At 40.9% G+C, this 13965-nt stretch overlaps 1 protein-coding gene across 3 annotated transcripts in view; it reads left to right on the top strand.

The window, feature by feature from the left end:
- Window positions 1-13965, top strand: part of XXYLT1 (xyloside xylosyltransferase 1) — a 241780-nt gene that overhangs the window by 46560 nt on the left and 181255 nt on the right. For all 3 annotated transcript variants that reach the window (XM_077290362.1, XM_077290363.1, XM_077290365.1), the window contains exon 2: window positions 11989-12136. In XM_077290362.1, coding sequence (XP_077146477.1) covers window positions 11989-12136 — 148 coding nt within the window. The remainder of the gene's footprint in view (window positions 1-11988; window positions 12137-13965) is intronic.

The following is a 13965-nucleotide window of genomic DNA, read 5'->3' as shown; positions in this document are numbered from 1 at the left end:
CTAAGAGAACTTGAACCTTCGTTGGGCTGAACACTGGCCCCTTGTAACCTGCTTTTCTGAAATAAAAGTAGGATATTTTTTGCTTGAGTCACACTCTTTCTCAAATACCACAAATGTATATTTACTTTTATCGTTAAGTACCCTACCCAGTGATGCTTATTGGTTTAAAGGGAGTCTGTCACCAGATTTTTGCCACCTATGCTGATGGATCTGGGAGAAAACCATGGGATTGTGTTTGGAAAGTGCACGTCTGACCTCTGTAGTAGGTTCCACAATGTGGATGCAACTAGGGGCACCGCATTTCAAAACAAATGATGCACAGGTGTTAAATTTTGTTGTTTTTGTTTTTTTGTCTCAAACACAATATTTTCAGAAATAATTTCATATTATGTTACTTGTTTTAATGTAATTGTAAAACTCCTTCTATTTATTTATTTATTTTTTTCAGTAACAAACCTCTCCCTAGGGAAGTGACTCTACGTCAGGAAACTGTAGGACTGCATGCCAGTAAATCGTACACAAATGGGCAGATTCATCAAAGCTATTTTACTCCTGGAAAGTAGCAATAACATTTAGAAAAGTTGACGACTTTTGGCAGTTTCATGCCACTTCTGGATCAGCTCTGCTGAAATGGGCAGAGCTGGGGAGGAGCCAGTATGAGATTGATGAAAAGTGGTGGCATTTGTTACACCAGAAATGCTACTCCAGTCAATGACTGGAGTAGCATTTCAGGCACCGAGCGCGCACCACAGAGGAGGCGCCGAATTCAAGAAGTGATGTGTGCGTGTTAGGCTTCTTTTACACTTACTGTGGTTTTGTGTCCCGTTTTTCCGGCCCCAATAGTTTTCTATGGGGCTGCAAAACCGGGACGCAATAATTTCAGAGCGCTGTACGCCGTATGGCCGTGAGGGCAGTATTTACGGCCGTGAAAAAAATCAATGGGGCTGCAAAAACAGAAGCTTGTTTTTGCGGTGCACCATGAATACCGTTTTGGCAGAATGCCGTTTTTTTATTTCCAATACTTTTTTCCATGGTATTAGAAACCAGAAAAACGGCAAGTTTTTTGCGGTCCGTTATTGCAGAAGACCGTGAAAATTGCGGTAATATGGCCCACAGAAACAGGCCGCGAAAAAGCCTTAATGAATTTGGCACCCCTTCAAGATTTGATAAATCAACCCCCTTAGCTTGTTGGGATCGGTTAGCCTATTTCGTTTACCAATCCAAAACTGTTTCATGTACTGTATGTTCCTGGACATGTGCATAAAGTAAGTATTTATCCAAAACCAATGTGCTTATGCTTTAATTCCACTTAGGCCCCATTCTCCATTCTTCTTGTTACGTGCATGACTTTTTTTTTTTTTTTTATCTATTAATGTTTTTACAAATTTACCTATTTAGGTTAATAAGTCTGAAAAAATGGACAGCACATGGCGAACAACATGCATACGTATTTGCTGTTGAAGTGTTACCAGCTATCTGTAATAGAAAAACTATACCCTTATTTATCCAGCTCAGTGAAAACCGTAAAAACAAAAAAAACAGAATTGCTATTTTTTGTTGTTTCACAAAACCTGAAATAAACAGTGATCAAAAAGGTACATGTACACAAAATGGTAGAAATAAACACCGCTTGTTATGCAAAAAAAAAAAAGATAGCTCTGTGAATGGAAAAATGAAGGGTCTAAGATCTCCAAAATCTACAGTATTATTTTAATGTAGTTTCTTTGTGTAAAAGTAGTGACACCTAACAAAATATAGTTTTGTTATCACCATAAACATTGACCTGTAATATAAAGTATAGAATTACCGTGCACGGCGAACACCATATAGAAAGTGATTAAAAGTGACATTAGTGAAAACTACAGCTTGGCGTGTTTAAAAAAAAAAAAAAAAAAAAAAAACCCACTAAATAAAGTGTTAAGTTATAGGTTTCAGAACATGATCGTGGTTTGTCCTGATGAAGAAGTTTTAACACTTCGAAACGCGTTGACAAACTAACACTTTCATACCTGTCTTCTGATCATCAACGGCAGCACAGGTTAACCCCTTTATTTCAGTCTTCTGTCTTGAACTTTTCTCATGGGTCTGCAGCCGTCTAAGTCTCTTTAATGGTTCCGTGAGCACGATGGTGCACTTCTATTTATAACTTATACCCAGATAAGACCTTTATTGCGTTTTTTGTCATTTTCTACCTCCAAATTAGGTAAGTTTCATAACATTGCATCTCAACAAAAGATAGCTATAAGTTTGCCATGGTTTTATCGTATTGATCCGCAGCATGCAGGTAACATGCCAATTATAATGATTAGTGAACAGTGTTGTAAAAACAAAAAAAAAATCTAAAATTTTCTTTATTTTGTTTGTTCATTCCACCTCTCAAAACGAATAATAAAAAGTGATAAAAGTGTGGTATCACAAAATAATACCAATGAAAACTTCAGTTTAACACTATAAAATAATCTCATGCACAGCAACATGGCTGTAAAATGTATGAACATGATGACAGAAAAGCAAATTAATTATTCTATGTTAAAACGGTGTATTTATTGTACAAAGTAATAAAGGATGAATAAAACTTTATGAATTTGGTATCTCCACAATCCTATTGACCCAAAGAATAAGGCAAACACTGTATTTGGGCAGCAAAGTAAAGTGTCAAATTTAAATAATAGGAAAAAGAGCGGAAGATTGCTGTTTCTATTTCTCTCCATAAAGTTAATAAAAGCTTCCATGTAAGAGGACTTTTAGCCCTGTGTATCAGGTGCATGTTCCCGATTTTGCATACGGGTGCCCTTTGGTTATCATTGATATTGTGTGTATGGAGCATTATTGTTACTTGACTTTTAGCCTTCCCTTGGGAGATGTCAAAGTGGTGAAATAAAATGCTCTCATAGCAACCGATTTGGCGCACTGGTTAACTTTCTTTATGGGGAACTGGTCACCTCCAGAAGCACTATTTGCCTGCAGATACAGTGGTAATTTGAAGGCTAATAACATTTAAATCACATCTGACTGACGTACTGGTTCAGTGACTACAGGGAGAAAATGAAGTTATATGCTCCCTGCAGCTGCTTGTTTCCAGTACACAGTGAGTGCTGTGTAATCTGTCCCTCTGCACGTTGACAGCCAGCTATGCAGAGTGTGTGTGCAGAGCAGACTCGGTGTGCCATGGAGTGTTTACCGGTGTCACCCCTTTGAGGGGAAGCGAGCAACTGCATGGAGAATATAAATATCATTTTTGTTTGTATACAAAGATAAATCCTAGAATCATAATATCTGGAATCTTGTAACTCTGATGGAAACCTACACTAGAATGTAATAGGACATGGATCTGTGACCATATGCAGTAGGAAGCTTTGCTGCTATTACCTGAAGATAACCTATACCACATACTGTCAAGCTACCACCAGCACATAATAACTGCTTAGCATTCAGAAAGACAGGGTGGACAGCAGTGTGAGCAGCCTCTTCTTACCTCTGGTACCTCCAGTACTGGATCAGATAGGATGGACAGCAGTGTGAGCAGCCTCTTCTTACCTCTGGTACCTCCAGTACTGGATCAGATAGGATGGACAGCAGTGTGAGCAGCCTCTTCTTACCTCTGGTACCTCCAGTACTGGATCAGATAGGATGGACAGCAGTGTGAGCAGCCTCTTCTTACCTCTGGTACCTCCAGTACTGGATCAGATAGGATGGACAGCAGTGTGAGCAGCCTCTTATTACCTCTGGTACCTCCAGTACTGGATCAGATAGGATGGACAGCAGTGTGAGCAGCCTCTTCTTACCTCTGGTACCTCCAGTATTCAATCAGACAGGGTGGACAGCAGTGTGAGCAGCCTCTTCATACCTCAGCACCTATGGTACTTCCAGTATTCAACCAGAAAGATGGGGTGGACAGCAGTGTGAGCAGCCTCTTCATATCTCAGCACCTCTGATATTTCCAGTGTTAGCTGTCCACCCGGTGTTTTTTTTTTTTTTTTATCAGGTAGATTTTTATTATCCATAACAAAAATAACCACCCGGTCTTTTTACTCTGTGAGTAGCATCATCTTACCTCAGCCCCTGATATTTCCAGTGTTTCGAGACTGGGTGGACAGCAGTGTGAGCAGCCTCTTCTTTCTTTAGGACCATTAGTATCTCTAGAATTAGATCAGGAGGCCATTACCAGAAACCATTATGCTAAATTTTGGCATCCATGAAGCAATGAGGTTATCTGATGACTTGCTATGGGCACTTTGAGCATTTATTCACCAGTTTTTAGCTAACTTCCCGTTGCCTTGTATAAATGTTGGATGAAACTGTATTTCCTTGCGCTTACCAAAGGTCGCAGCCTGTTTTGCATGTGTGAGGCATATTGCAAAAAGCCTCACATATACTTAATTACTTTTTATCATTTAAAAAAAAAAATCAGTACCACCAGGATCTAAATGTTCCATCATCTTCTTGGACCCTTTGATGGCAGAATATTTAGTGAATAAGCTGTGCCTCATACTGTATGACATGGCCTTGTCTTGAGCACCACTCGGTGTCACTAGCGCTTCACGGCTCCTGGTGCTCACATGATCAGCAGATGTTATTGGTAGACGCTTGCATGTAACCCATTCTTCTCTGACTGAGCAATATCATCCCTCCTCACTTGTTTTGTTGGTCTAGTGCAGGCATTTTCCCCTCAACTTGTTCCTCTGCCTGGTCACTATGGTGATGCCCTATTTCTCATGTTCTCTATGTTATCCTGAGATTGATTTTGTAGACGTTACTTCTGAAAGTGACTGAGGCTCAGGGAAATAACAGTCCCTAGCATCTCAGGACTTAATATTTCCCATTTGTCATAAAGCAGGATATCATTATGATTTTAGCCCCCGCTGTTGTATTTTGTCCCATGGGGCTACAGTCCGGACAGTGTCCAATATGTCTCTTTCAGCTTTGTTCACCTTGTATGATACTTGCTTCACCTACTAACCCAAGGTGGGACTCGCTTATAAATTCTGGAACTGCTAGTGGAGCTGTTGTGACGAGTAGCCATGATCCGTACTAAACCTTACAGCTAAATGGGATACATGAAAAACAATCTTGTGACCTCTCATTTCTGGGAACAACAATCTTGTTCCTAGGAAATAGGTTGGTTGGCAGATAATCCAATTTTCACAGCATCTATCACATTCGGATCCCTGCCTGAAAGAAAACCAAATTAATATTTCACACATTCGGTTACAGGATTAAGTGATATTTGGATTTTAAGTTTATGGGGAAATTCTTTGTTTTGTCATGCCGGGGTTAACTTCCCACTGGTTCTTATCCCTTTCACTGATGGGTTTGAAACTTGTATGTGCAGCGCCCCAGAGTCCTGGTCGTTGCAGTACTGTGGCTCCGCCACTAAGGGGAGCTATGGTACGTCTGATGGCACTGAAGGAGTTCATCTGACCAGGTATCACAGACACCAATACATTTCACAGCCGGGCCACCAGGGGGAGCTAAGGGTTCTATTCATTAGGCCACTCCCCACCATTGTGGGTAAACTGGGGGTCAGGCAGGAAGTTAGACAGAAAGCTGACTGGGTTGGAACCAGGCAACACCTTGTGGCAGAGGGTGTTGTAGGAGAAGATTCGGTAGGGTCCCTGTCAGGGGTGGGATCCTGACAGAGGCTTGGCAACTTGAGCGAACGTAACGGGACCGTGCCTGCTCAGTATAGCGGCGGTACCCAAGAAGGGACTGGAAGCGAGATAGATTGTGCTGAGTGAGAAACGAGATCAAAGCAACAAGGAGAATACCAGTAGGAGTCGTGCTGTAAGACCGAGGCAACATCCTACTGAGGCGCACAACCGGCGGCCGGAACGCCGAGGGAGTATTACAATATTCAGCTTCAAGCAATACTCTAAACCACGGCAGGACAGTCAGTCTAAGGCGGGCTGTCTCACCTAAATCACCTATGCAGTCTTGGGGGGCAACTTGTGGAGAGGGGCGACTCTAGGGTCCCGGAAGAGCTCCGAGCCTACCCGTCATACGGGTGCCGTTCCAACCGTAACATCAGGGAGGGACGGAGGATTAGCAGAACATCATCTAATCGAGTTGTGAGGGAACTTAAGAAACGGACACAACAGTTGTGGGGACTTTCCGTAAGCACAGCAGGGAAGGACCACAACACATAGCGCTAGCAGGAAGGCGCAGATTTCCACCTGTTAAGAGAACTCTGGAGGTGCCATTGGACCGGCCGGACTTGCGCAGCCTGGTTATCCGGATTCCGGACTGAGGACCCAGAGATCTTCAGTAAAGAGGTAAAGAGACTGCAACCTGGTGTCCTCGTTATTTACTGCACCGCACTGCTACAGCATCACCACTACCATCATCTACCCACATCTATTACTGTACGCCCCTCAGCAGGGTCACGGACCGGGCCTAGCCACCGTGACAACCCCAGAGCAGAGACTCAGTGGCCCGGTACCGGGTACCCCTCGGCCCTGCGGCAGTGGGGGCGCTACATATGTCCTTGCAGGATGACAACTCTGGCTAACCAAATAAGTCATGGCTACTGATGGCCATATATATCTTAGCCTGGATCACAGCTACAGAAATTATTCAGGGCTCATTAAAAAGCTGAAATTGTTATTTGAACCTTCTCCGCTTTAGGGCTCGCTCACACTAGTGTATAACACGGCCGAATGCTAGCCGATGTTTTTATAGCATAGCACCCAGCCCAATGCTATATTATGGGGCAGGTCAGATCTGCATGCTGAGTGCCTCCTGTAATCAGATCATGCGCCCCATACGAGTTGATGGGTACGTGTGAAACATCGGACTGCACCAAGGGCGGTCCAGTTACCCTGGACACTGAATGGAGAATATAAAGAAATGAAGTTCTCCATCTTCCCCACATCTATGCGATTGTCATGCGAGAGAATCGGATCACACTAAGGCGTCACTTGGATCAAACTCTGAGCTTGTAACCAAACAAAATCATCTGATTTTTATCCAGAAAAATGGACAATGTTTTATCTATATTGTCATCGGTTTGCCATCGTGTGGTATTTGTATACATTAACAGTTGAGAACATTTAACAAGACAAAATATTGCTTCTTATGTTAAAGACCTGCTAAGTATCTGTAATCAGATACTAAATGGCTGATCTATATGGGAATTTGTTTGCTTTTTTTTTTTTTTCCTCATGCACACATTTGAGTAGGCTGGCAAGTGCATGCTGCAATTTTTTTTCCATGGACATTCGTTCTGAGTGAAAAATGCCAATCACGTGAACAGCTCAAAATAATCACATTGATGTCTGTGATGTCAGTTTTTTCATGGTTGTGTGTGTACACTATAAAACGAGACCAGGATCTATTCAGTAGTTGTGACCTAGCCAGAGATATAAGGGGTTAAAGTGAGATCTGCGCTAAATGTAGGGTGGCATCACGGGAATCTGTGACTGAATTATTTCAGGAAGACTCGCACAGGAACGGCTCCAGATCTCTCTGGCTTGGTCATGACTACCACTGTGCTCTGGTCCTAATTTTAATGCTCTCACGTTATCTCAGGCTGGATTGTGACCACCACAGCAGTTCTGATCTCCTTTTAAAGCTGAGAATCCCTTCTGTAACTGCGATCAGGGCTGATCAACAGCCAGTTAAAATGTCCACCATTCCCACAACTTCACACAGTGTGAAGGAGCAGAGAGTTGTAAGTGAGCTGACAAGCTGCAGGGACAGGAGAGGAAAGATGTGTGATCTTCCTCATACGTATATATCTTACCTGCAATGTAAAACCAAAAAAGTATTTAGAGAAATTAAAAAGATGGAAAAAAAATCATATTAAAAGCATAAGCCACCTTTTTTTGTGATTAGTTCTTAAGGCTGCGTGCAGCTGGCTTTTTTTTTTTTTTTATCTAAACTGGTTCACTGTTGGTGGTACTGTAATTTTTCCGGTGGCTCTGCCCTAGAATTGCCTTTTTTTTGGTTACTTCATTTAGAAAAAAAGTCACAAGCACAAAAATTATACCAACTAAAATAAACTGCAGTTTGTCTCAACAGAAAATAAATCCTCCTAAAACCTAAAGTTAAAAAATAGTTATGAAGTTATGGCTATTTTCACATGGCATTTTTATTTATTTTCTTTTAATTGGATTTTATTGTGAGAAAGTAATTCAATATAAATAAGTTATATATGTTGATATTGCCATGCCCATAACGACCCAAACAGTAAAATGGCCATTCTTTTTATCCCACCTAGTGAACACCATGAAAAAAAAGTTAATCTCTGCTTTTGTCTTGCTGTCTCAAAAGATGGAATAAAACGTTATCATAAAGTCGCATATACCACAATATGGTACCAATAAAAACTAGAATTCAGCCTTCAATAATAAGCCCTGGGGTACATCAACAGACAAGTAAAAAGTTATGTCTTTTTTTTTACAAAGTGGTTTCTTTTCTCTGCAAGGGTTGTAGTGGCTTTGCAGCCGCACAGGCCTCTATTCTCCTGCCCGCCATTGATTTATCTGATCAGTATAGGGCAGGAACATAAACTCAACATGCATAGCACTAAAGTAGAATGGGACTTTCATTGTCCCACCTTTCTCTAACAGCACACTATGGAGTCCTAGAGTTGAAGTATCTTCTAGGATATTATTCATGTGGCCAGTCACATGCCTTGAGGAAACTGAAAAGTATAGGGAAAAATAAAACTATACTGGGTAATAAAGTACTCATGATTAAAATCGTTGTGCTGTTAACAGGTTTGTGTAAATCATATTTTTTTTTTGTGTACAGTGTGTCCTTGAGACATGTCCATTTTTGATTCGAGTCACGGGTCAAAATCACCCATACAAGTCCATGGGTCTGTGAAAATTGTGGACTGTGCACAGACGCTCATTGATTTTCGTGCTCATTGATGACTTGCAGGGACCCTTTATAACCACTTCTGGGTAACTGAATTTTTTCCTATCTTGGAGGTAAAACTGAAAATAAAAGCCTAGTTCTGTATCTGCAGATTAATTCTCTGAATAGACGTTTTAATTTCTGTTTTTCTCCAAAATGAAGATCTGCTGTAGCATCTGAACCCATTGTTGCTTGAATGTGACATTTTCACCAAAGGGTGTTAAAAATGATAGATACTTTCTGAGAATTCAGTTCTGGCAAACAAACTTGTTTGGCGTTTTATTTTTGAATTTTCTTATAAGATGTATCTGGTAGTGGTCCGTCTAAGATGTGAAGGTAAAAAAACAATTACGTTTGGATATTGGACTTCAATGGAATAGTTTTACTAGTAAATGGAGTAAAGTTATTGTTGACAGGTCAAATGTCAATCTCAGTGAGGGAATGTACTTATGTACATAAATGTTAGCCTACATTATAAATAATAATCCACTTATATAAAACGGGAATCAGAAATGGTTACCCTGCCACAGGCGCTGAGCTCACCACTTAGGGAATAACACTTATTACACTGTAGTGGGAGATTAGAGGAATTGTTTTGCTAAAAAGCTTTAAAACAATTACTATAAAATGTGTTGTCAGAGTTAAGACTAGTGGTGCAATCATATATATTGTATCTAGGCCATTACTTGTTGTCTGAGCCCCATACAACTGATAAGCCTTTTGTTCTGTTTCCCTATCCAATGACTATAGCCAAACATTGAAACCGTTCATATAGTGCTTCTTCATCTTCATTGGGAGCAGGTTGCCCTTTTCTTGTGTTTTAGTAGATTTCAGAAGGGAAAAATGGAAGGCATTAAATATCCTTAAAGGAGAACCTGTCACGAGATTACACAACACAGATTGCATCCTTTAAATAGATCTTTTGAGACGTGTGCTCACTTTCAAAATGCATGTCAGTAAGCCTGTATAATAATTTTCTCAAGTTTTGGTCCAGCAGAATAGTGAAGAGCTCCGGAGTCCAAGTGTATTCATGAGCCAAACTTGATCTGCCCACCCAACCTGATTGACAACTGTTAGTGTCCTTCCCTGGTTTTGCTGAACTCTTAAGGATTAAGGCCAGGTTCAGATAACATGTTCCACAATCTATATAGAGACCACAATGCCCAGACAAGCCATAGGTCTCCTGACCCGAACTTACAGACTCATGTGTCCATGAGGCTGCAAGTTTGAGTTGGGAGACCTGTGTTCAATTCAGACACTGAGGTCCATATGTGTACCATGAAACCCAGCCTATGGGCTACTGCACACCTCAATGATCTTTCTTGTGCTCAATAATGGGTCCTAGTTTCATCAGCGTTTTTGAACAGCAGATCATCAGATTTTGGCCGGCGTGTCATCCGTTTTTCTGACAGAGATTTCGTAAATGAAACCTGACATCTGATACATGCTGCCCGATCCACAAGCTGCTTGTGTGAGTTCAGCCATATAGGTTTACTCAGCATTTCAGAGAAAATTAGTTTAATAGCTGCTGGGGAAGGAGACGCACATGAGACTAGTTGGACAGCCGGTCCCTGGTGGCTTCACCCTGCCGGCTTCACCTTGAGTGATAGATCTCCCCCTATACAAGCTGGCTGGGAGAGACCTGTCGCTGCGCGCGAGCTGGCAGAAGTTTTCTGGTGACTGGCCTTTCTGACTAGTCTCACGTGCGGGTTGGTCCTGTAGCGTTTCAGAATAAACATATATGGCTGAAGTCGTGCAGCCAGCATCTAAAACATAATGAAGGTGCATAAGGCAGCATGTATTGGCAGTGAGGTTCTATCAAGCAATCCATGAAAAACTTATAGCATCCAAGTATTGTCCCATTTTTTTTTTTCTCCCCTAAGCTTCTTCTCTTGGCAAATATGGCTCCAGAGTCATTTCATATTTTCACTTCAGCAAGTTTGAACCCGGATTGCTCCCTAAGATGTTGTTTACTCTGTGTAAGCAAGGTTTTCTTGCATTCAACATTTTCTACAACTTTTATCATCTTAGAGACGCTATTTCTTTGGGTCTATAATTTTTGGGGGGTCAATCTTTCTAGCCTATAACTAGTTGATTTATAACATGTTGCTGTGAATAGTCATTCAGCTTTGACCATTTCATGCTGGGCATTTTTGTATATTTATAGACTTTATTGGTTTAACCATATAATTGGATTCCATAAAATTGTTTTGTTCCCTATAAAAAATGTTGTCTTTTCTCTGGTACCATTTACTGATATATTGCCAATTGAACTTAGTTTAGGTTGTTTATTGCCATATTAAGGGTGTAATCAGTCATTGAACCATTCTTTTGGTTTTTTAATTGTTTTTTATAGTCTATTTTGTTACATGTGATATGGTGGTGTTCATAATAAAAACAATTTTTTACCTAAGTTTTGGGTGTTACCGACTTTTTCAGCATGCATCTTTCTCTCTTCTGTTTAATCCATTGTTATATAGCATGCTTCAGGTGAACCCTTTTTGTCTGATTACTGAGTAGTGGTGCCCTGTTTCTATGTTTTGACTGCAGTAAGAAGTAGCGCACCATTGTATATGGATGATAATTTACCTATTACATGCAGTATGTTTTTTTTTCTTTTGTGAAGGACTGAAAATAGATTAGCTTTCTATAAAAATAGTTTACTGGTCTTCAGTCGGGTGTTATTCTCCTTGGGAACTGTATAATGGCTCAGTAGAAAGAGTGTAAGTCCGTCTTCAGCTGACGAGGGTAGACAACGCATGCCATGCGATTTTCTTCAGTAAAAGGATGATTTCGTTAGTGGGATTCCATCGGAATCCGCTGGTGTTTGTCATGAAGCTTCCATTAATTTTATTGTTTTGCTCCCATAACAAAACGCCGACATGAGCAGATCTTCAGTTGACTTTTCTGTACACAAATGCATTTGATAGCCAAACCTTTTTCGATGCCATTGTACTGAATGTATCATTTGTGAATAGAACTTTTGCACTGAGCAGTATTTTATACTGGGCCACAATATTTTGTCATATCTATTTGGGCCTTTTATAAAGGACAATGTTTTGCATCGTATTTGGTAAAAGAAATGTTGGTATATTTCTGCTCATACACGTTTTCTCTGCACGGCAGGTGATTTTCCATGACGTCGGCACCCTGACCGAGAAGCTGTTTCCAGTGGTAGAAGCCATGCAGAAGCTCTTCAGTGCTGGCACTGGCACATACTACAGTGATTCCATCTTTTTCCTTTCTGTTGCACTCCACCTGCTAATGCCAAAAGGTAACGTGGTACAGTCATACAGTATAATAACAAAAATGATCACTGTAAATGCTAAAGATTTATTCCTATATTGACTGGAGTAATTTTTACATACAAGACCACTAAATGAATGAATGTAATATTATTCATGTTGTTCTTGATTTTGAATGCAATTGTTACATAGTAACATAGTTATCAAGGCCGAAGAAAGACATTTGTCCATCCAGTTCAGCCTGTATTCCGTCAGAATATATCCCCATATCTACGTCCTTCTAAAGAACCTAATAACTGTAAGATACAAAATTGTTACACTCCAGGAAGACATCCAGACCTCCCTTGAACACCTCGACTGAGTTCGCCATCACCACCTCCTCGGGCAAGGAATTCCGGATTCTCACTGCCCTAACAGTAAAGAATCCTCTTCTATGTTGGTTGAAAAACCTTCCCTCCTCCAGACTCAGAGAATGCCCCCTTGTGACCGTCACCTTCCTTGGTATAAACAGATCCTCGGAGAGATATTTCTACTGTCCCTTTATGTACTTATGCATGGCTATTAGATCGCCCCCTCAGTCGTCTTTTTTCTAGACTAAATAATCCCAATTTTGCTAAGCTCTTTGGGTATTGTAGTTCCCCCATCCCCTTTATTAATTTTGTTGCCCTCCTTTGTACTCGCTCTAGTTCCATTATATCCTTCCTGATCACTGGTGCCCAAAACTGTACACAGTACTCCATGTGCGGTCTAACCAGGGATTTGTACAGAGGCAGTATAATGTTCTCATCATGTGTATCCAGACCTCTTTTAATGCACACCATGATCCTGTTTGCCTTGGCAGCTGCTGCCTGGCACTGGCTGCTCCATGTAAGTTATCGTTATCATTAACTACGATCCCCATTTCCCTCTCCATGTCAGATTTACCCAGTGGTTTCCCATTCAGTGTGTAATGGTTATTGAATCCTTCTTCCCATTCTTATCCAGTTCCATCTGTAGCAGAATACTATCTTCTCTTGTATTGACTGCTTTACATAGTTTTGTATGTATGGTTGTTTTGTTGATTCATTCCATCAGTTTGTACAATTTATAAGCTATATACAGTATTTTATCAGATTTCCTTTATATGGAAAAAAGAATGTGAACACCAGACCATCATACCTTTTTATGACCATATAGGATTTTCCTTTCGGAAACCATGGATGTTAATATGGAGCTGGATGACATTTAAGGCTATAACAGCATCTCCTGTTCTAGGATGCCTTTCACAAGATTTTTCAGTGCATATTGTAGGTATTTAGGTTCTTTCAGCAAAAATGGCATTTGTGAGATCAGAAATTGATGTTGGTGGACAAGGCAATGTGGCCTTCAATCTCCATTCTAATTCTTCCTAAAAGTGTTGTACGTAGTTGACATTGAGGCTGTGTCTGGGCCAAGACAACACCATTCCGATTTTTCTACACCAAACTCTGTAAATCATGTTATCAACTCGTATCACTGTGTGATGAGCTCCTCACTGTAATCCCACACTATATCGTGGCCCCCTAAATAGCCTCCATCTATATATATAATTGTCTAAGGTCCACGTCTGTCTGCCTGTCTGTAACGGAAATTCCGCGTCGCTAATCAGCGACGGGCACATGCCGGCCGAGAATTAGTCCCTCCCTACTTCAGTCCAGTCAGTGCCCGGCGCCCGCTCCATACTCCCCTCCAGTCAGCGGTCACACAGGGTTAATGGCAGCGTTAACGGACGGTGTTATGCCGCGGTGTAACGCACTCTGTTAACGCTGCTATTAACCCTGTGACCAACTTTTTACTATTGATGCTGCCTATGCAGCATCAATACTAAAAAAAAAATCTA

This window comes from Ranitomeya variabilis, chromosome 2 (assembly GCF_051348905.1).
Source record: "Ranitomeya variabilis isolate aRanVar5 chromosome 2, aRanVar5.hap1, whole genome shotgun sequence".
NCBI lineage: Eukaryota > Metazoa > Chordata > Amphibia > Anura > Dendrobatidae > Ranitomeya > Ranitomeya variabilis.
The sequence above is the reverse complement of the archived record's forward strand: the minus strand, read 5'-3'. Positions and strand labels throughout refer to the sequence as shown.